The 23,262-nt window shown below is 44.6% G+C and overlaps 1 protein-coding gene and 1 pseudogene across 14 annotated transcripts in view; one reads left to right on the forward strand and one right to left on the reverse strand.

Annotated features, from left to right (window-relative positions):
• Positions 1-23,047, forward strand: part of TUFT1 (tuftelin 1) — a 50,322-nt gene extending 27,275 nt beyond the window's left edge. For 4 of the 13 annotated variants that reach the window (XM_086392667.1, XM_086392670.1, XM_086392674.1 and 1 more), the window contains 10 exons: positions 5,301-5,387; positions 5,942-6,031; positions 7,946-8,011; positions 11,436-11,549; positions 15,576-15,704; positions 16,457-16,551; positions 18,639-18,744; positions 19,585-19,668; positions 20,593-20,693; positions 21,514-23,047. In XM_086392667.1, coding sequence (XP_086248793.1) covers positions 5,301-5,387; positions 5,942-6,031; positions 7,946-8,011; positions 11,436-11,549; positions 15,576-15,704; positions 16,457-16,551; positions 18,639-18,744; positions 19,585-19,668; positions 20,593-20,693; positions 21,514-21,577 — 936 coding nt within the window. In that variant the 3' untranslated portion in view covers positions 21,578-23,047. The remainder of the gene's footprint in view (positions 1-5,300; positions 5,388-5,941; positions 6,032-7,945; positions 8,012-11,435; positions 11,550-15,575; positions 15,705-16,456; positions 16,552-18,638; positions 18,745-19,584; positions 19,669-20,592; positions 20,694-21,513) is intronic. The other 9 variants (XM_086392669.1, XM_086392672.1, XM_086392677.1 and 6 more) reach the window with 3 other exon arrangements.
• Positions 1,310-5,108, reverse strand: LOC147376459 (calponin-3 pseudogene; annotated as a pseudogene). The gene has a single exon (XR_015161008.1). The product of XR_015161008.1 is annotated as a calponin-3 pseudogene (transcript).
• Positions 23,048-23,262: the final 215 nt, after the last annotated feature.

Raw genomic sequence — 23,262 nt, forward strand, 5'->3', positions numbered from 1 at the left:
CCATTCTGTGGTTTTTTTTTTTTTTTTTTCTTTCTTGATGATGTCCTTTGAAACAAAAATTTTTAATTTGTTGAAATCCAATTTATATATATTTTTTCTTTTGTTACTGTGCTTTTTTTAAAAATTATTTTATTGAAGTATATATAGTTGATTGACAGTGTTTTGTTAATTTCTAGCATACAGCATGATCTTTTTAATTTTTCCTCCCTTTTCGTAAAGGACAGAGCAGAGAAGTATCTGATCCCTTTATGTATGTATGTATCCACGTATATATGCATTTGTGTACTTATGTGTTTATTTTATTATTCTTGTGCCACCTAATCACTTTTTGGCTTTTCTTGGAGCTTTCATGCGTAACCCTCTTTAGCTGGAAGCTAATAACGTCCAGCAAGTCATTTCCAGCAACATTAAAAAAAAAATCCAGTAAGAATGCAAGAGTCTGATGCTACTTGCAGCAAGTAACTATTTCTCTGTTAATTACGTTGTTCTAATCTTTTTTTTTTAATTTTTTTTAATTTAATTTTATTTTTAAAACTTTACATAATTGTATTAGTTTTGCCAAATATCAAAATGAATCCGCCACAGGTATACATGTGTTCCCCGTCCTGAACCCTCCTCCCTCCTCCCTCCCCATACCATCCCTCTGGGTCGTCCCAGTGCACTAGCCCCAAGCATCCAGTATCGTGCATTGAACCTGGACTGGCATCTCGTTTCATACATGATATTTTACATGTTTCAATGCCATTCTCCCAAATCTTCCCATCCTCTCCCTCTCCCACAGAGTCCATAAGACTGTTCTATACATCAGTGTCTCTTTTGCTGTCTCGTACACAGGGTTATTGTTAGCATCTTTCTAAATTCCATATATATGCGTTAGTATACTGTATTGGTGTTTTTCCTTCTGGCTTACTTCACTCTGTATAATAGGCTCCAGTTTCATCCACCTCATTAGAACTGATTCAAATGTATTCTTTTTAATGGCTGAGTAATACTCCATTGTGTATATGTACTATAGCTTTCTTATCCATTCATCTGCCGATGGACATCTAGGTTGCTTCCATGTCCTGGCTATTATAAACAGTGCTGCTATGAACATTGTTACTGTGCTTTTGGTATTGTATCTAAGAAGACTTTGCCTAACCAAAGGTCACAAAGACTTATCCCCATACTTTCTTCAGAGAGTTATAGTTTTAGCTCTTATGCATAGGTCTATGATCCATTTGGGTTAATTTTTGTGTATGATGTGACTTCTTTTTTTTTTTTTTTTTTTGCACACTGATCAGGACTTTATTTAAAAATTAGCAAACAATACTGTAGAAACATTGATATGTAAATTTCTAAAACGCTGCATCTTAAATTTAGTTGGCAAAGACCACATTTAGCTATAAGCATGTTTAGTCTTCCATGTAGAAACAAGATACTAAACTGTAAAAAAAAAAAAAGCTTCCTATTGTTTGAAAATACCAGTTTAAGTAGAGGACTGTAAAAATGCATAGATTTTTAATGAAAGAATTGACTGTACAAGAGTACTCCCCTTTCACAGTATTCCTTTTTACTTCATATGTGAGTTATTGGTTATGCTGTAGGATTTAACTGTCACAGCACTAAAAGGCAACTATTTAGGGAAGAGGCAGGAAAAGGAAAAAGGAATGTATGTAAGGCAATAGTTCCTTTAGGTACAATAAGCATAATAGTGTTTTAGGAAGACAAGATAAAAATTACTCAAGGCTAGCTTGGTTCTCACTGAATAAAAACAATGGGCTAAATACTGAGCTCCTCTGTGAATCTAATAATCAATGCCTTGGTCACCATACTGGTAATCTCTGGGGTAGTCATCTTGGTACTCGCCATGATATTCATTGGGGTATTCTGCCTGATAATCACTATCACTGATTTCTGACCCATTGGTTCCTGTTCCTTGGCTTCCGTTGTGAATGACAGGTTCTGTGGGAGCAGCACAGTATTTGGGATCATACACTTGCCGCCCAAGCCCATACACACTCATTCCTTTCTGGGAAGCGACTTTGTTGGTACCCATCTGTAGGGAAATCATCGAGTTGTCCACGGGTTGTAATGTTAGCTTCTGATCGTAGATGTCTCTTCGGGTACCCGGTGCTAACATTCCCGCCTGGCTGGCTCCTTTGTTGGTGCCCATTTGCAGGCTAATTGTGGTCTGATCAAAAGGTTTGTCAGTTTGCATTTTGGGATCATAAAGGTGCCTCCTCGTCCCATAGGCTGTCATACCTGCTTGGCTGGCGCATTTGTTGGTTCCCATCTGCAAACCAATTACACTCTGGCGAGCTTTTAATTTTCCTTCATCAAAACGTCTTGTTTGTTTTTCTGCATACTTAACTCCAATGTCAATGGTTGTATGGAATCCTTTTGTTTTGGCCAGACCTGCTAGGGCCACCAACGTAGTCTGAACCTGGATCATGTTTCCATTCTCAAAAAGATCATTTGCTTCAAATATGTCATGTGGCTTCATGCCATAAGCCTGAATAGCTTTAATAAAGTTGCCGATATTCTCCAACTGAGGCCAGTTTAATGAGGACTCATTGACTTTCTTCACTGAGCCTGGCTGTAGCTTGTTTATGAGTTCGCAGAGGATAATGCCATCTTTCAAGCCCAGCTGGAAGTTGGCGCCAATGCTCATGCCTGTCACCTCTTCTATCCAATTGCGGAGATCTTCTTCTGCCTGATGATCATACTTGGAAGCAATCTTGTTCTTGACCTCGGCCGAAAGCCCATAGGAAGGGCCCTTGTTGAAGTGGGTCATGATGATTCGCGCGGTGGGAAGAGGTTGAGTTCGGGTCCGGGGGTTTCTTGCACTCGGTTTCCCCGCTCCTGACCCCGAAGAGTGGCCGCACTACAAGATGCTCGGAGCTCGCTCTCCTGGGCGGCGCAGGAGTCGCCGGGAAGCGGCGGCGGGACGCGCGCGGTGCCTCGGCTACTCGGTCGAACGAGGTCCCCCAGACGCTCCCGCTCGGCTCCGGAGTCCCGCACGAACTCTACTTCATTTTTTTGCACATGATGTCTGTTTTTACCAGCCTCGGTTGTTGAAAAGACTGTTACTTGGCACACTTGTCAAAAATCAGTTGACAAAAATCAAAGTATGTAATTATTACTTCTGGACATTTTGTATACCATTGATCTATGTGTTTATCCTATATCAGCCCCATGCTGTCTTGACTTCTGTAGCTTTGTAGTAATTTCCATACGAATTTTAGGATTAGTTTGTCAGTTTCTGCAAAGAAACCAGCTTGGATCTTCATAAGAATTGTGTTGAATTTGTAGTTCAGTTTGGGGAGTATTGCCATCTTAGCAATATTAAGTTTTCTAATCCATGAAAATAGGATGTTTGTTCACTTTTTAAGGTCTTCTCTTATTTCCTGTTCTGTAATTTCTTGCCTCTGTTATGTTCTATAATTTTAAGAATGCAGGTTTTGAACTTTGTTAAATTTATTTCTAGATTTTTTTTCTTTTGGATTGTTCATTGCTATTAATAGTGTATAGAAATATAACTTTTTTTCATATATTGTACTTGTATCCTACAACCTTGCTGAATTCATTTATTTGTTCTAACAGTTTCTTATTGAATTCCTTAGGTTATTCTGTATGCATGATCTTGTTATTTATGAATAGTTTTACCCTATCCAACCTGTATACTTTCAATTAATTTTTTTTATTCAAAGTCATTACATGGCCTTTACGTGGCCATTACATTACCACCCCCTAATTCTATTAATATAATCATTGTTAACATTTTATTGTGTATCCTCTCAGACATTTTCCTATACGTTTGTATTTTTAAAAAATTGTATTGTATATTTATACTACAATTTGCTTGCCTCCCTTTAATGGTAGTTTATAATATCTTCTGTATCCATAAATGACTTCATAGTATTCTATTATACACATACCCTATAATTTCTTTAATCCCCTATTGTTGAACATTTTGTCTATTTCTACTTTTTGCAGCCATAAATGATATTTTGTCAAGTATATATATTACTAACTTGTGTATGTTTTATAGTATAAATAATAAAGAAATATTTTCTCAGTTGTAAAAAAGTCAAGCATGGTGTACAGAGAAAAATGTGTAAATCCCCTTTACAATTCCCTTTTCATGAGTTTACATGTATATATGTAAGTATCTATACTAGTTTTTAGCTCAATTTATTTCATTAGGATAAATTTCCAGAAATAGCTTTGATAGGTCAAAGAGTAAATATAGTTTTAAGTCTTCTGATCAGAACCACCAAATTACCACCCAGAAAGGCGGTGACAATTTACCCTCCCACCAGCAGTGTAAGGGTCGGACACGTCTGAGCCACTGAACAGAACAGCAGTGTATGAGGCTACCTGTGTGGAGTTAATTTAACTGGAGGTTTCTTTTCTTTTTCTAAAATTTTTATTGAAGTATAGCTGATTTACAATGATGTGTTAGTTTCAGCAAAGTGATTCAGTTACAGATATCTTTTTCAGATTCGTTTCCCTTATAGATTATTACAAAATATTGAGCATAGCTCCCTGTGCTGTATCGTAGGTCCTTGTTGTTTATCCATTTTATATATACTAGTGTATATATGTTAATCCCAACCTCCTAGTTTATCCTTCCCCCCTTCTCCTTTGCTAACCATAAGTTTGTTTTCTGTCTGCAGGTCAATTTCTATATTGTATATAAATTCATTTGTATCATTTTATTTTTCTAATTTTCACATGTAAGTGATCTCATGTGATATTTTTCTGGCTTATTCCATTTAGTATGATAATCTCTGGGTTCATCCATGTTGTTGCAAATGGCATTATTTCATTCTTTTTTATGACTGAGTCATATTTTAGTGTGTGTGTGTATGTACCTACCACCTCCTTTTCCCCCCAGTTTTTGTGTATTTATTTAGTTTTGGCTGTGCTGGGTCTTTGTTGCTACTTGGGCTTTTCTCTAGTCGTGGCAGGCAGGGGCTACTCTCTAGCTGTGGTTCGTGGGATTCTCACTGCGGTGTCTTCTCTTGTCGTGAAGCACAGGCTCTAGTATGTGAGGGCTTCAGTAGTTGTGGCACGTGGGCTCTAGGGCACAGGCTCAGTAGTTGTGGCACACGAGCTTAGTTGCTCCGTGGCATGTGGGATCGTCCTGGATCAGGAATTAAACCTGTGTCTCCTGAATTAGCAGGCAGATTCTTTACCACTGAGCCACCAGGGAAGCCCCTGTACCACATCTTCTGTATCTGTCCATCTGTCAATGGACATTTAGGTTACTTCCACTGGAGATTTCTTAATTAGTGTTGTTTTCCTTATTTCAGGTGTACTTGAAGGGGAGGTCTGGAGATAAGATGATCCATGAGAAGAATATTAACCAGCTGAAGAGTGAGGTCCAGTATATCCAGGAGGTGGGCACCCTTTCCCTTTGTGGAAATGACCAAAGTGGTTTCTCTAAACCTCACATTTTTTGCCTCCCTTCTTTCATAGGTTCTGATTTTCTCCCTTCTGCTTCCTTCATATCTCCAAAGTGCCACCATGCCCCCTCATGTGTTAATATCATTTCTGACCCTTCCATTAATCAATAAATACTTATTAAGCACCATACACCTAGCGCTGTCCCCCAGTCATCCTATCTAAAGTGCCAGCCTTGCTTCCTCACTTTCCTTAAGCCTTAACCTGTCTCGTATTTCTTCTTGGCACTTGTGGCCGTAACATATCACATTGGGTTGTGTGTCTCCCCAACTGGAAAGTTAAATACACCAAGACAGGATTTTTTTATTATTTTGTTGCTTCTGTAGGAGAGACTGGACTCCAGCCCCACTTGAGTAGAGTCTCTGCTTTCCCAGCCAGCCCTGAGAACAGTACTTGACTCATCAGAGTATGGGCTGGGAAAGGGCGCAGAGGTGGGTGAGTTGTTGTGCTCTCTTTCCCGAAGCTAAAGCCTCTTGCCCTCTCCTCCCAGGCCAGGAACTGCTTGCAGAAGCTCCGGGAGGATATAAGTAGCAAACTTGACAGAGATCCAGGAGATTCTGTCCATAAACAGGAGATACAGGTAATAAGAAATGGTTCACAGTCGGGTCCAAACTGAGGAGGTGGAGTTGTGCCATTTACCGGTCACCCATTGGTTACCAAATCTAATGCCAGTACTGGGAAAGTTGAGAATACAGGTGATGCTGGCTTCTCTGAGCATTCACACCTTGTTAGGGCTCTCCAGAAGATAGACACTTGTATTCACACATGTCAGCCTATATATAAGCACACCTGTCCCTAAAATATGTACAAAAGAAATTGAATTTATATCAATAAAATTATCATTCAATTAATGGCAAGCCATCTTGTCCCTTCCCCCTATAAATCCAAACTTCTTGTAAGTTGATCTTGCTTAATTTGGTGATGCTTGTGGTATAAATTGGAAGTCTTGGTCCTGGCCTGTTACTGTGTGTGTCTAGAGCTATCTCTACCCTAGCACAGGAAGCTTCTCCAGGTGAGAGTTCATTCTCACACCCTCGTCTCTGTGCCCACACCCCAGTCCAGGGTCTGGGATGCACAAAGTGAAAACAGCTCAGTCATGTCTGACTCTTTGCAACCCCATGGCCTGTACAGTCCATGGAATTCTCCAGCCCAGAATACTGGAGCGGGTAGCTGTTCCCTTCTCGAGGGGATCTTCCCAACCCAGGGATCGAACCCAGGTCTCCCACATTGCAGGCGGATTCTTTGCCAGCTGAGCCACCAGGGATGCACAAGGTCATCAGTAAATGTTTGTTGGACCACACTGATTGGAGAATCCTTCTTGGCATGGATGATCCTGGGATCCTGCTTTTTAGTCCTTCAAAAATTTGAGGATAGAAATATCCCCAGGAGAGCAGAACTGTCTCTTCCATGAGTTCACCCTCATCCTCTCTTAGATTCCGGGCAGTGTCTCCTTCGTCTGCTTTCAGTTTGGGTGGGGTGGTTCTTCTCCAGTAGCCCCTGCCTTCGTTCTCCTAAGGGGAACAAGTGACCTAGAGCCAGCACAGTTACCCTTCACCTTGGGCACGTGCCAGGCTTGTGTGGTGGACACCCCCTAATTCACTTTGCTTTGGCTCCAGGTAAGACTTTCACTGCCTGAGCTCACATCTGGCTGGTGGGAGGTGCTTTGTTTTGTGATTGAAGAGCCTAATGTGCGCAGAGCCCAGAAGTCCAGGGCCCTTGTTTATATAAACCAGCAGTCATATGATGACTAATTAGGCTTTGGGTTGGAAAGAATGGCAGCAAACTCCGCTTCCCCGTTTGATTTATGTTTTGTCAAACCTTGTCTGGATCCCCGAGGGGCAAGGGAAACTCTGTTTATGGCAGGCAGCTGCTTGTGTTTCCTGGGCTTCGGGGAATGGGCCGGCACATTTTCCAGTCTGCTGAAAGGTTTTAGCCTGGGGTTTCCTTCCTCCTCCTGATGAGGCTCAGGTATTTTCTCTCAAGGCTGTGCGTGTTTCTCCACTCCCTCTTTTCTCCATTTTCCTACAGAGCACTAGACGTCTTTTCTTTTCTTTCCTCCCTTCTTTTTCTTTCCCTCTTCCTCTCCCCCCACTCCTCCTTTTCCCTTTTAATCTTTCTAAGATTTGAACTCTTAGAAAAATAATATTTCAAGATATCACGTAATATGGTTTATATGGAATCTTTAAAAAGTGATACAAATAAACTTATATACAAAATAGAAATAGACCCACAGACATATAGAACAAACTTATGGTTACAAAAGGGGAAAGGAGAGGAGGGATACATTAGAAGTTTGGGATTACACACATACACACTACTCTATATCCCTGGAGGGGAGGACATGGCAACCCACTCCAGTATTCTTGCCTGGAGAATCCCATAGACAGAGGAGCCTGCTGGGCTGCAGTCCATGGGGTCGCAAAGACTTGGCCATAACTGAGTGACTAAACAACAACAGCTATTTTCACTACCAATTTGATTTTTCTTTGAACAGGTGGTGCTAGAAAAGCCCAATGGCCTTAGTGAAGGGCCCCTGACCACGTATAGCAGCCCACCCGAGGTAGGTAACAGGGAAAGTAGTGGCAACTACTGGTTAGCCAAGAGGCAGGAAATACACCTTCCTTATCTTTTTGTTTATTGCTTGCTCTCTCTGTCTCACTAAATATGAAAGTGATGTTTACTGGCTGTAAAAATGCAAACAAAGGAGAAACATATGAAGCAGAAATTCTGCTTCCCCAGTTTCACTCCTTGTAAATACCCATGGTTAACAGAAGTGGGTAGGTCCTTTTATTTATTTATTTTTTTGGCTGTACTGCATGGCTTATGGGATCTTCGTTCTCTGACCAGGGATCAAACCTGCGCCCTCCTCAGTGAAAGTGCAGAGTCCTAATTGGACCGTCAGGGAATTCCCATGGGTGGGTCCCTTTAGAGCAGTGCTCACCGTTTGTTATTATGATGGCCTTGGGAGCTTTAAAGGATGCAGTACCTGTGTGCTGTCCCTAGAGACTGTAATTTGACAGATCTGAGATGTGGCCTATGCATCGGGACTTAAAAAAATTTTTTTTGACCATGCATGCCACGTAGCATGCAGGATCTTAGTTCCTGACCAGGGATCAAAACTTCACCCCCTCAGTGGAAGCAGGGAATCTTAACCATTGGACCCCCAGGGAAGTTCTACATTAGGACTTTCAAAAGCTCTTCACTTGATTCTAATATTTAGCCTGTTCTATTAGTTCTAATATTTCTAGTTTAAAGTTCTAGAGTGTTTTTCTGTACATAGGCATCCATATTTAAGAGCTGTATGTGTTTGTGTGTGTGTGTGTATGTGTATACACTAATATATAGACATGCATCATATATATATATATATAAATATATGTATATAATATGCACATGCTTTTTACAAATACGGGATTGTGATAAATAATACATTATTTCTTCTTGTTTTTTAATTTTTTTTAAACTGAAGAGTGTAGCCTACTTTCCATGTTAGTACATGTAAATCTAGGGCTTCCCTAATGACTCAGAGGTAAAGAATCTGCCTGCAATGCAGGAGACACAGGTTTGATCCTTGGGTTGGGAAGATCCCCTGGAGAAGGAAAAGGCACCCCACTCCAGTACTCTTGCCTGGGAAGCCCCATGGACAGTGGAGCCTGGCAGGCTACAGTCCACGGGGTTGCAAAGAGCTGGACATGACTGAGCAAGTAAACAACAACGATATACAAATCTGTCTCATTCTTTTCAATAACAACATAGTATTTTTAATCTCCCCCCAGCTTTATTAAAGTATAATTGACAAACACATGGCTATACTTTTTTTAAAAATGACTTTTGTTGTTATATTTTTTGTGATTATGTAATAATACAAGACATGCATACTGTAGAAAATTAGGGAAATTCAGAAACATAGAAAAAGTTGAAAGAAGAAAAAGATATCAACTGTAATCTACCCAGAGAAAAATCAGTTTGGTGAACTTGCCTTTGTTTTCCCTTCAGTGCAAATATATATTTACGATATTGAGATTAGACCATCTGTAGCAGTTCTTTGTTCTTGTTTCTTGGGCGGTTATTTTTTTGTGTTGGGTGTGTTTGGCCCTCAAGTGCAGAGCTGACTCAGACCTTCCCTTCAGTTCAGGGCTCGTTATCATCACTGGGCCCACAGAGGCCTCTCACTGCTTCAGCTTTTTTTTTTTTTTTGGTCTACCTGACCGAAAGGTGCTCACTCTAACATATTTAATATATAATTTAAATATGCCTATTAAGTATGTTTTTAATTTTCAGAATAGACTTGCGCTCTATTTGTTTTTTCCTTTTTCATCCAACACCATATGTTTTAGGGCTCTGTTTACATTGCTGTGTTAAAATCAGTTTTCTTGTCTTTAGCTCCTACATGTAAAATTGTATAACTCCCTTTTATTCTCTTCATACTGTATCATGAAATTTTTCCATGTCATCAAAGAGTCTTACAAGAATGACATTTGGATGAATCTTTTTTTTAATGAATTGTTTTAGCTGCCCCAAGTCTTGATCTTTATTTGCTGCATGCAAACTCTTACTTGTGACATGTGAGATCTAGTTCCCTGACCAGGGATTAAACCTGGGCCCCTGCATTGGGAGCACAGAGTCTTAGCCACTGGACCACCAGGGAAGTCACTCATGGCTGGATTGGGAATGTTGTGATTCTAGCCACTCACTTTAGATGTGCAGTTTGGATTTTTTCCTTCCCCTGAGTCACCATATTTGGCAAATATGCTGTTAGCAACAAGTTATAGTAACACCTGGCACTATCTGTTCAGCCTTTCTTCTTCCAAGCTCCAAGATATTATCTGACTTAGTTTTGAGGCAGCCTTGAAGGCAGGGTGTGGTAAGGAGTCTTCTCCATTTCCCAGTTAGAGAAGCAAGGCCCACAGGACTCAGTGATAACACACCGCCTGGGACACTGTCCTCTCTTCCCCGCTGAGCTCTGTGCTCTGGTTTGAAGGTGCTGCTGCCTCCCACTGTGCAAGGCAGGGAGAGACTCTTCTGCCAGACTCGAGGGAGCTGGTAACTGAAGTGTGGCAGAAATGGAGGCGAGCTCCTACATGCCAACTCAGCCCTAACCACCCCCAGTTTGGGTGTGTCTGGGGGAGACAGTAACCTCAATGAGACACCTTTTCCTACACCGCATCTGATTCCCGGATTCACTGGGTCTTTTGCCCTAAGCTGCCCATCTGTCAGTAACCCTTAATCTGCTGATCTCTGTGCTCAGCACAGAGAACCACAAAAGATATGGCTCTTGGGCTGTGCCCCTCTTGACCAGCATGGCACAGCCCTTGCCCTTGGGGACTGAAGTCTAAAGAGGATCATGGTCCCTGCTCTCAGAGGGCTCTAGTCTGGTGGAAAAGTAGGACACACACGTGAAGATGGCATAAACATACCTGGTCATCAGTCCATTGACAAGTATATAAAAGCTACTGTAGTGTGTCCTAAAATACTGAGGTGACTGCAAGCTGCTGCTGCTAAGTCGCTTCAGTCGTGTCCGGCTCTGTGCGACCCCAAAGACGGCAGCCCACCAGGCTTCCCCGTCCCTGGGATTCTCCAGGCAAGAACACTGGAGTGGGTTGCCATTTCCTTCTCCAGTGCATGAAAGTGAAAAGTGAAAGTGAAGTTGCTCAGTCGTGTCCGACTCCTAGCGACCCCATGGACTGCAGCCTACCAGGCTCCTCCATCCATGGGATTTTCCAGGCAAGAGTACTGGAGTGGGGTGCCATTGCCTTCTCCGGATTGGAAGCTAGTTGAGTTCTTTAGGGTACGAGTGTGTTTTCATATGAATAACTTAGAATGCTTGGGTGCCTAAGACTGACTAACTTTACTCCCTTATGCGATGTAAATTCCTTCATGAGGGTGGTCTGGGCCAGTCGGTCTAACAAGTGTTTATTATGGGGCGACCTTGTCTTACCAAGTCACATAGTGGCTTCACCTTCTCGTCCCTCTCCTGGCTATAGGTGGACACCCATATAAATGAAGATGTTGAGAGCTTGAGGAAGACGGTTCAGGACTTGCTTGTCAAGCTGCAGGAAGCTGAGCGGCAGCACCAGTCAGACTGTTCGGCTTTTAAGGTGAGATTTGGGATTTGAGGAGAAAGTGCCCTGAGGGCAGGGCCACTGGCTGCAGGTGCAGATGAATTTCCTCCTGGCTGGCGTGCCATCAATCAACTGGAAAGGCTGGGTTTGGTGGCCCGGGGCACTTCCTGTCAGCTTTGCCCTTTCTTGGATATTTATAGTTTTTGCTGTCCGAAGCTAGCCCATAGTTTGAAGGTCAGCTTTTGAGTCTCTGCTCTACTGGAGTGGAGAAATGGCACTGATTTAGGAGAGCAGGTAATTCAGAAGTCCTTTCTGTCAATCCGTGGTAAGAACTGCTGGGCTGGATGTGCCATGCAGGCAACGATTGTTGCTGTAAAGTTCACCACTGCGTCCCCAGTGTCTGGGACAATTCTAGGCATCAGGTGGGTGCCTCTTAAGTGTGAATGGGATGCATGGATGGATTGGTGTGGTCTTAAGAAGAAATGTGCCTGTGGAATCAGGAAACTTTAGATCAAGTCTTGGCTTTACTACACAGAGCTCTGTGATTTTTTTTTTTTTAATTGAAGTATAATTTATTAACAGTGTTTTAAGTGAAAGTGAAGTCACTCAGTCGTGTCTGACTCTTTGTGACCCCGTGGATAGTAGCCTATGAGGTTCCTCCATCCATGGAATTTTCTAGGCAAGAATACTGGAGTACGTTGTCATTTCCTTCTCCAGCAGATCTTCCCCACCCAGGGATTGAAGTCGGGTCTCCAGCATTGCAAGCAGACGATTTTACTGTCTGAGTCACCAGGGAAGCTCCCCAATAGTGTTTTAAGTGTACAGCAAAGTGATTCAGTTACACACACACACACATATATATATTCTTTTTCAGCTTCTTTTCTATTATAGGTTATTATAAGATATTGAATGTTCCTGTGCTATATAGTAGGCCCTTGTTTATCTGTTTTATATATAGTTAGTGTGTATCTGTTAATCTCAAATTCATCCTTCTCCCCACCCAGAGCTCTGTAACCTTGAGTATCTCAATTATTGTTATAAAAGGTTATTATAGAAGATTTTAAAAATACAGAAGTCTATATTTATAAAACCCCTTCCTCAACTATTGAAAGTGTGTGAGGTGTTCCATGCTTTCCAGAAAATTCCTGGGGTAAAAGATGAGGTACGCAAGACGAACGCAGAGCAGTTTTCCTAGTGCTCTGGGTGAGAGGAACCATTCCGTATCAGTCATAAATAAGTAATGATAGGATTCTGCCCTGCCCAGGCTTGCCTGGGGCTGACGGAAGGAGAACTCCCAGCCTGAACTCTTCTCTTCCATGGACTAAAGAGAGAGGATTTTTGAGAGATGTTTTGAGGGTGTGGACCTAAGGTAGTGAGAGTGATTAACTGCCTCAAGAGTAGTTAAAGTCTTATCTGGGTAATTTAACCTCCCTAACCATCAGTTTCAACTTTTGTAAAAAGGGGTCATGAGTTGTGATTATTTAGGAATATAGTATATGATGGAGGTGTCCTTTTAAACCAACAGAGATAGATGAGAATATTCAATAAATGAAAATGGAATTAATTAACTAGTATTAAAAATAAACAACATAGATCTTTAATACGTCACTGTTTACAAAAATAGAATTCAATTGGATTAAAGAGTAAATGCAGAAAAATAAGATTCTGAAGATATTAAAACATATATATAAGGACATATTTTTTTTTTAAAGGGTCATGAAATATACCTCGCAAGTTTGGTGCATTGATTGAGTGAGGTAATATTTGTAAATATATTTATTACTTGAAAGAGTTTTAGAAATAATAAATATTCCACATTTTTCTTAGTCATCAGTTTAACAGGTGGGTTTTCCTATCCTAAATAAATTAGACTTAGGGTCCCCAGTGGCTCAGTGATAAAGAATCCATTTGCCAATCCAAGAGAAGGGGGTTCAGCCCCTGGGTTGGAAAGATCCCCTGGAAATGGAAATGGCAACCCACTCCAGTATTCCTGTCTAGGAAATCCCACGGACAGAGGAGCTGAGGGCTATAGTCCATGGGGTCGCAAAGAGTTGAGCACGATTTAGTGACTAAATAACGACAACAACAACAGGGTAATACTAAGATTAATTTGGTCTCAGAACAAAGTAGCTGTGTGGTAAAGGAGTTTATTGAATCTATTTCAGATTCTACAGTTTGGATAATTCAGTCGATAATGAATCAGTTCAGTGACCCTTTCTTACTTTCCTAGAATAGAACAGGAGGAAGGGGAGGTTGAGGCTGTAGCACTGACCAGGCTGTAAATGTTGGAAAGAAATTTCTACATTGAGAAACACTGTGAAGTACTAGTTGGTTTTGGCAGCAAACGGGAGAGCTCTGCTAACCCTGGGTTTCAAAACTTGAGCAAAAGTATCCTCAGTAAAAGCCCAAGGCTGTAAGGCCTCTGACTGCTGTTAACCACACACTCATGGCTTCTTACAAGGGGCTGCCCTTTAACCCCATGACATGTGGCACAGATCTACAGTAGGAGATGCTCCTTGGGTTACTCCCACTACTGGGGTAGGTCCCCACACCCTCTCATGATTAAGGGGTTCCCTTAGGGCAGGGCTGGCTGGAACTGTGGGGCCAATGTAGCAGAGTGTGGCTTTTTTGCTTTGTGATTTTACAGCTGTGTGTGAGGATCATCTGTGGCCCATTGGTGCTGTGCTCCGAGCACACAGCAACTGGGGTGCAATGTTTGTGTACAGAAATGAGAGGCCTTCTTTTTACACTTCTGCCCAAGGGGCTGGCCTGTTTCAGGCTATTATGGGACATTGGAAGGCTTTTCTCAGTTTCTCCCGGTGGATTAGACTCTCTGGTCTGTTTTTCTGAAGCTGGCGGGCAAGAAGGGCAAGATTGTCTATTGCCATGAAGATAACCTGTCATGAAGCGTGGGTTTCCCGTTCTACTGGCTCCTGGCTGTCATGAAGGATTTACTCTGGATGGGGCTGTGTACAATGTGGACAAGTCCCATCACACATCATCCTTTGCTTTGCTTTCTTCTCCTTGATTCTGACTTCGGGAGGAGCCAGACAAACTGGTTGCTGGTGTTTCGTTTTACCAGGCTTTCCAGAGGTTACCCGATTCTTTTTTAGTCTCTCATTGGAGAGGCAGAGTGGGGTACCTGGAAAGCATTGAAATTGATGATGAAGCAACTGAGTTTACTGTCATTTACTGGCTGTGTAATCTTGAATAGGTCATTTTTCCTTTAGTTCTGAAGGGAGAGGGTTGGACTAGATGATCATCCAGTCCATTCATGATGTTGCAGAGCACTGGCTGTGTGCTCAGTGCTGTGCTAAGCTCTGGAAAGGCAGTGATGCCCAGCGTCTCTGCTGTCATGAAGCTGATGGTCTCCTGGGGGGTGCGCACAAGTGACCAGGCAAAATCTGCTCAGTGCAGAAGAGGGAAAGTTTGTGTGTCCTCTGTAGACACACAAAGGACACACACCTCATCTGAGCTCCAGCTCCCTGGAAGAAGGGGTGTCTAAGCTGAGAGCTGAAAGATGATCAGGAGTTGGCAAAATTGCACACAGGAGGAAAGGAGGCAAGTTCTTATTTTACTTTTTCACTCTAAATTCCACTTCTGTCCTTTCCATATTGGAAAATTCTTCCTGGTGCTAGTAACGCTTCTGGGTGCTGTTTTGGCCTTTCCAGATTGTTGGAAGTGAGGATGAGGAAGAGTGGGAGACAGAAGGAGGGACACAGAGATTCCTCCATTGGATTCTTTGTATTAGGAAGAAAGTCATAATACTGGTTTAAGCTTGGGTGACCCTGGAGGGCTGGTGGGGATGCTGAAGACGTCAGCTATCTGGAAAGCGGAGCTTGTGGGTTCCAGGTGTCACTCTGATTATGTGACAGTTATCCTTGGGAGTGGAGTTAATCTGCTGGTCTCCTTAGTGGTCCTGGAACAGTGATGGGGAGACGACGGTGTGCCCATCAGGGTTGCCTCCTCCTCCCATCCCTGCACCCACATTCCTGGTTTTTTTCCTTTTTATCCATGTTTGTCCTTCCACACAGTTCACACAGTCCCCATCCTGTGTCCCAGGTCACACTCAGCCAGTACCAGAGAGAAGCCAAGCAGAGTCAGGTGGCCCTTCAGAGAGCAGAGGACAGAGCGGAGCAGAAGGAGGCAGAAGTCGGGGAGCTGCAGAGGCGCTTGCAGGGAATGGAGACGGTAACTGCTGGGGTCTTGCTCTTTAGCACCCATACTCCTGGGCTGGAAGGTGCAGGTGGACTGACTGAGATGGTTGCAGAGACCTTCCTTTTCTGAGTGGTTCCAGAAAAGCGCATTTCACAGCTTTGTTTGGAGTACTGTTTAGCCCTTAAGGAATGGGAAGGTTTTTTTTTTTTAATCTTTTATTTATGTATTTGGCTGTGCTGGGTCTTAATTGCAACGTGTGGGATCTTTAGTTGTGGCATGCAGGATCTAGTTCCCCAACCAGGTATCGAACCTGGATCTCCTACATTGGGAGCACAGAGTCTTAGCCACTGGGCCACCAGGGAAGTCCCAGAGAAGGTCTTTCTTTATCTAACTTAGCCCTTGGTAACTTGACTTGAACTGATTTCCCTTTTAGGTGGGTTCTGGTAGAGCTGCCCTTTGGCCTTTGAAGACAGTTCTTCAGGAGCCACTCAGCCTAGTTTCCTGGGGATTGGTAGCCAGAGCTGGCAGGTGGACCCAGCTGATGCAGGGCCAGATTCTCCCTTTGGGCAGCTGGGCGAGGCTGAGAAGTTTCTATGTGCTGAGGGTGGGAAGGGTTATCCCTGTCAGGGGAGAGAACCCCATCAAACCAGCTTGACCTGCTGCTCCCTGGCAGCTGTCCCAGGCCCCACAGGGGCTGAGTCGCAGCCCTTGGTGCCCATCTTACCCCGAACACAGACACCGTCACCGTTTCCTCATTGTAGATTTTCTTTCCTTTGGCCCACCAGGAGTATCAGGCCATACTGGCGAAGGTCAGGGAAGGGGAGACAGCCCTGGAGGAACTTCGGAGTAAGAACGTTGACTGCCAAACAGAACAAGAAAAGTAAGGGCCCTGGCTCACCGTGAGGTTGGGGTGTGGGGAGGAGAGGGTGCCAACCTGGGGAGGAAGCTGGTGCTGATGTCAGGTCTTCCAGCTCTGACTCACTGTGTGCCTGCTCGGGGTGGGGCCCTGCCCAGGGAGATACTGTGGGGAGGCTGCCATGTCTGAGGCGCTCATTTTCCAATACCCTGAAGAAAAGGCTTCTGTGGTCGTATGGACAGGGGCAGGCGGGAGCTGGTGAAGTGTCTACCGTTGCGGCATGTCATTCTGAGATTCTGAGGTTGTTACACTGGATGTGTTACTAGATTGCACCACAGCCTACTCCTCCCTAAACAAAGTGTTAGTTGCTCAGTCGTGTCTGACTCTTTGTGACCCCATGGACTGTAGCCCACCAGGCTCCTTTGTCCATGAGATTCTCCAGGCAAGAATACTGGAGTGGGTTGCCATGCCCTTCTCCAGGGGAATCTTCCTGATGCAGGGTTCGAACCCACATCTCTTACATCTCCTGCATTGGCAGATGGGTTCTTTACCACTTGCGCCACCTGGGAAGATCACAAATGGTAAATCAAATTTAACATTAGCATATTGGGGGACTTCCCTGGTGGCCTAGTGGCTAAGACTCCACGCTCCCAATGCAGGGGGCCCAGGTTCAATCCCTGATTGGAGAACTAGATTGCACATTCTGCAACTAAGATTTCACATGCCACAACTAAAGATCCCGCATGCTGCAATGAAGATTGAAGATCCCAAGTGCTGCAACTGAGACTTGATGCAGTCAAATAAATAATTAAAAACCTGGACCTTTCTAAGCTCAACAGATATTACCTGAAGGGCCTTCTAAGTCATTCCAAGATGAACAGACACAATCCTTGCCTTCTTGGACCCCCTCGGTCTGCTAGGGTCATCTTCTCTCCTTTGGGATAACCTTGGTCTAGGCCTGCCTGACATGGTAAATACAGACATCTTATTGTAACCTTCTTTCAGACTTCATAGCAGAATTGCTTTAAATTACTCAGCACTCCCTCACCACTCCTGTGGTGGAGATGCTCACAGGCAGGAGCCTGAGTGGAAGGAGCAGGAGAGATAAAGAAGACCAGATAACCGAGATTTGGGGATGGCAAGTGACAGTTGCACATCAGAAACACTGATTTTCTAAATAAAAGGAGACCAAGGAATAGAGCGCTGCAGAGCTGAGGGTGGGAACTTAGAATGTTTGAACTTAGGAAGAGTGAGTTGGGCTCAGATTGCATTGTTCCCCACTCCTAGAGCTGTCCATCTTCTAGCAATGGGCTCTTGTCTGCTTCCTCAGGCAGACCCAGAGAATAATGGGTATCAGCAATTCTTAAATGCCCTGAACGCCTGGGCACTCTCCCCAGCCGCCTGACCTTTGGAGATCTTGACCCAGTTTGCTTAGAAGATGCAAAGGAATCAGCAGTGTCTGGGAGTCAAGAGACTTAGACTTGGGACTTCCCTCGTGGTCCAGTGGTTATGACTTCTCACTCCCAGTGCTCTGCACTGGGCATGGGTTTGATCCCTGGTCAGGGGACTAAAATCCCACATACAGCCCGGCACAGCTGAAAAACAAAACCAAACCAGACTTCTGTGAAGACACGTTAAGGGTCCTCAAATCTTATCTCCCTGTTGGTATAAAATCCCTGCTAACAGCTTGATGGTCTTGGGTATCATAATCCCAGCTTGTACATGAATCTTTCCAGGAATAAGGAGCTCATTAGACATGAGGCAGTCCACTTTCTGACAACTTTAATACTGAGAATGTCTTTCCTATGTTATTAAATAACATAAGAACTGCTACCTTGGTACATCTACCTATTGGCTCTAGTTTTACTGGTGAAACTATCCAGAATGATTTATCCTTTCTAACCTTTCTGAGCCTCAGTTCCCTTGTTTGGACTGGGTGATCTCTAGAGATGCCTCTGATGATGTATGTTCCCACTGCCTCCTCTTTGCAGCAGAGCTGGGGTGGAAGCAAGCACACCTGATTGGAACCCCCTGAGCTCAAGGTCCTTACTGTGATCAGGTGGAGAAAGCATCTTTTCCTCTTACCTCAGCCTTTCGGTCTTAATTCCCAGGGCTGCTAACCTGGAAAAGGAAGTGGCTGGGTTGCGGGAGAAGATCCACCACTTGGATGACATGCTCAAGAGCCAGCAGCGCAAAGTCCGGCAAATGATAGAGCAGGTACGTGGGTGACCCCTGCTCCGGGGGCCACTCTGGGAGTCTCTGCGTTGTGTCTAGCCCTGTTTTCCTGTCAAGCCTACACCTTTATTTACTTATTCTCCCGGGTGTCTTGTCTTATATTCTTGAGTGTCCCATGAAACACTTAAGTCTGCCTATTAAATTAGGGTGATTGGGATTTGCTTTTCTTCCATCTTTCCCCTACTTTTTTTGTCACTTGCCTTGTGGTTTTCCATGGGAAAAGAAGGAAAAGGTTAGTCTTCCTTGCACGTTAAAAAGTGCTGGTAAATGAGTAATCAAGTCCCAATAAACTCATTTATCTGTGTGTAGATTTTCAACCTTTGCACCTCATGATGCATTTTCTGCTTTTCCTTGCCTGAGCTTTCGGTGGTCAGAATGTGCTGTTTTGTGGAATTGTTCCGAGAATTTCAGAGCCCCTAGTTGGGGGGGCATAGCTGTGGCCTCCCAGCTCCATGTGCGCTAGGATTTCTTCCGTCTTGTTCACTGCTGTTTCCCATTGTCTAAAATAGGGACTGTCATATAGTCTGGCATTCAGTATCCCTTTCTTGAACCAATACATCATTTGTGTTTCCCAAAGGCAAATGAAATGGTTTTTGAGCCATTCATTATTTTGGATTATGAGGGTGGTGTTCCCCCTCACCCCCCTCACGCAAATCAGGATAATCAAGCGTTTAATGTTTACTGAAAAGCTAAGGAAGTCACGTGAGAGGTGCAGTACTCTGCCCTTTGTCTCCGCTCGCTCCCCCAGCAGCCGGGCAAAGTTGGATGAGTGTGTCATGAGTCATTTCAGAGTGAGCCCTAGTGTCTCCCCCATCTTTGCAGCTCCAGAATTCAAAAGCTGTGATCCAGTCCAAGGATACCACCATCCAGGAGCTCAAGGAGAAGATTGCCTACCTGGAAGCCGAGGTGTGTGTTCCGGGCAGCCCTGGGAAGGGAACAGACTCTTGAAGAAGAAACTGGACACGGGGAGGGGGAGATTCTGGAGGGGACTTGGTCGTGTCTTGCTGCTGCTCAGAAGTGAGTATTTGAGGTGTTTGGTTGATCTCGAGCTTTTCTGCTGGCTGAACGTTTTCTGAGACTCTTCAGGGACTGCGGGCAATGGTAAGACCTGTCCCCCCTCTGAAGGGATAGTCCTTGTGGTGCCACCCCTGTGCCACAGCAGCATGAAGGCCAGCCCTTCATTCTGATTCTGTGGGCTTAGCAGAGGAGCTGACAGTGGAGCTGAGCCTTGAAGGAGAACACATCCTATAGATGGAGTCTTCTCCATGGCTAAGGTGATGGGCTCGACTGGCTAAGGAATTCTTCTTGGTCTGATGTCCACCGTACTTCAGAGGGCTTCCTGTCCATTGGCTGACTCCCTGAGATTGCTTTGCAGCCATTGTGTGAGGATGACTCAGATAGAGGGGGAGATCAAAAGAAATAGGAGACAGAGTTGTTTATCTCCAGGGAGTCTGCAGTCTAGATTTAGAGATAAAATCCATTAAAAATATACCTAAGGATACTTTATAGAAAAGCATATTAGCAAATGCGAGTAAATATCTCAACAGATTCTAGGAGATTATATGTAGGAAATGTATAGAGGGGGAGTACAGGAGATGATCAGTGTTTAATAGTTATTGAGAGAACACATCCTCAGGGGAGGAGGCTGGAGCAAGTACTGGGAGGAGAGGGCAACCTGGAGTGGTGACGATGAGGGCTTCCTGGTGGTGGCAGGCCCAATGGGGGTGGGGTGACAGCAGCACCCAGAGGTGGAGACCAGGATGAGCTGGTTAAATGTGGCCCACGGCAAACCGGAAGGACCAATTCCAATCTCGTAAACTTGTGTTACAGAATTTAGAGATGCACGACCGGATGGAACACCTGATAGAAAAACAAATCAGTCATGGCAACTTCAGCACCCAGAACCGGGCCAAGACCGAGAACCTGGGCAGGTGAGTGAGTGCACATGGAGCGGGGCCCCAGTAGGAAGTGAAGGAAGGAGGGGCAGAGCCACACGAAATACACCTTTAGTACCAAGGCCAGGACGAGGCTCTTCAAAGTCCAGTTTCGTTCTCTCCGTCTCTCATCTGACCCATTCTCCACCTGAACCACTTTCTAACCAGGTTAGAGTAGAGCCTGATACCACAACCCCAGGGAGGCCCATGAACAACACTAGAGGCATATGAACCCCTAAAATTGGATGCAAAAATTATGACTGTGTAGCAAGGGCATATGGAGCTTCCCAGGTGGTTCAGTGATAAAGAACCCGCCTGCTAATGCAGGAGGTGCAAGGAGATGCAGGTTCGATCCCTGGGTTAAGAAGATCCCCTGGAGTAGGAAATAGAAACCCACTCTAGTATTCTTGCCTGGAAAATTCCATGGACAAAGGAGCTTGGTGGGGGACAGTCTGTGGGGTCACAGAGTCGGATGTGATTGAGCACCCACATACATAGCAAGGGCATATATCTAGGGAGAGGGCTTTTTGTTTCTGAGAGATTCATAGAAAGGTCTAAAACTTTGAAAAAAAAAAATCAGGAATCACAGTCATCCCGCTCCTTAGGTGTTCAGCTGCACCCTCTGTGTTCCCCACCCCTGTCATGAGATAAAAGCACCAGTCCCCTGGCCGCTTAGCACTGACAGTGATGGTTTCAGGACATTAGAACCAAGAGATCAGTGGGCCCTGCAGGGTGGGACCTGGAGGCAAGCCGGAGGGGGGGCTCTGGGAAGGCTGGGCCATGACAGGGCACTCAGCATTTCTGACTTTCTTTTCAGCATCAGGATATCCAAGCCCCCCAGCCCAAAGCCCATGCCTCTCATCCGAGTGGTTGAAACATGAGCCCGAGGAGATGGACGTTGCTGCCGCCTCTGGCCTGCGGAGGAGCCCACCACCCCTGGAGGCCGCCAGCCCTGACTTTGACTTCCCAACTGCTCCCTGGCTGTGCTCAGGCTCGGGCTTCATGGTTCTGTACGCTGGGCAGACAGAGGACTAGCGCCCCTCTGGACACTGTGGCCTCTGAAGGCTGGTACCCTGCCTGCAGGAGCCAGGGCAGTAGCCTTGTTCCCGTAATTACTATTTCTCTCTGTAGCAGAGCCTCCCTTCTGTTGTAGATTGGAGTTCAGCTGCCCCAGAAGCAGGCCCTCCGCGGGTCAGGTCGGGAGAGGTGATGAGATCTGCCCTAGGAGCTGGAGTCCTGGGGGAACAGAGTTCCTTCCATAAACATAGCTCAGTTCTTAACAACAAACTGTTTGTTTTTCTACTTGCTCCACCCTCAGCCCATGCTGAGCAGGGCCTCCTGCAGACAGACTGTGGGGCTACCTGTCATCGCCTGGTCAGAGTCAGTGAACCTCAACTTTGACCGGGTGGTCTTGTCTTTGGGGGAGGGGAAATGTCCTTCAAGGCGTAGCTGTGAGCAGAAAGGTTCTGTGAGGCCACGGACAGTTATGGGCAACTTCTCTCTGCTGTGAAGTCTCCCAGAACCTCTTAGGGTTTCCCCCTAAGTGGAGGTGCAAGATACACCTCATTCTTCTTGACTCAGAGCCTAAAAACTGTTTTCACTGGGTTACATCAATCTCAGCGAAGAAACTCTTCTGGTATTTATTTTGCTAAGTTATTGGTGTTTTTCCTTCCATCTCACAACTGATTTAATCCCAGAGTTCTGCAGTCTTCTCTTGCGGTGTTTGGATTTACTTGACAGAGGGAAAGGAGCATTTTCAACGGACTCATCGATTTCAGAATGACGTTATAAGTCTTTTCCTCTCTTTCCTCTACCTGCTGCCTTTCCCTTCCTCCTCCAAACCTCAGGAAGGCAAGTATATTTACCCTGAGGCCATCAGGGTTTGCATGTCTGTTGTTTGGGGGAAGACAGCAGTCAGGAGGGATTGAATCCCTCTCTTAACCCTGCTGTGCCCTGGTGCTCCACCATCAGTTTGTTATCCCGGCTCTGAATGAACCTGCCACTCGTCTGTGTTTTCTTTAGGGCTCTTCCTGCAGCTTTAAGAAGGAGTTAAGCAGCAGAATGTGGTACTCTAGGACACAGAAAAAATGAAAAATAAACATAAAGTCTCTTTAGGTTCTACTTGGCTCAAAACCAGAAGCCTTAAGTCTGTGGTTTCTGTGCGTTGGGGCTGAGCTCCCATGCTAGCTTTGTTCATTGTGGTGTTCTGGTGTTCTTCACACCATTCCCGTTTGTACAATGAGGGGGTTGCACCAGATAATTTCCATGGGTCCTTCCAGTTCTGATACTCTTTCCCATGGCATATTCTTTGTATGGTGAGTTTAATAAATTATGTTAATGTGTCTCTTTGAGCTCCTGGTGTGGTTTCTTTTCACTTTTCGGGGAGGATGAAAGAACATAATTCTAATGCTTCTTGCAGGTGGGCCCCCTGTTGCCCATATCTGGAAGGTGTGGAGACATCCCCAGTACTATGATTTGGGGACTTAGAGGCATTCAGAGGAGTTAGAGTGCCTCTGTTAAGCAGCTCAGCTCCATGGTCTGAGTCCTTGCTGTAGGAGGTAGCCCC

This window comes from Bos grunniens, chromosome 3 (assembly GCF_055505025.1).
Source record: "Bos grunniens cultivar Pamir isolate PY7600 chromosome 3, Bosgru_T2T1.0, whole genome shotgun sequence".
Taxonomy (NCBI): Eukaryota; Metazoa; Chordata; class Mammalia; order Artiodactyla; family Bovidae; genus Bos; species Bos grunniens.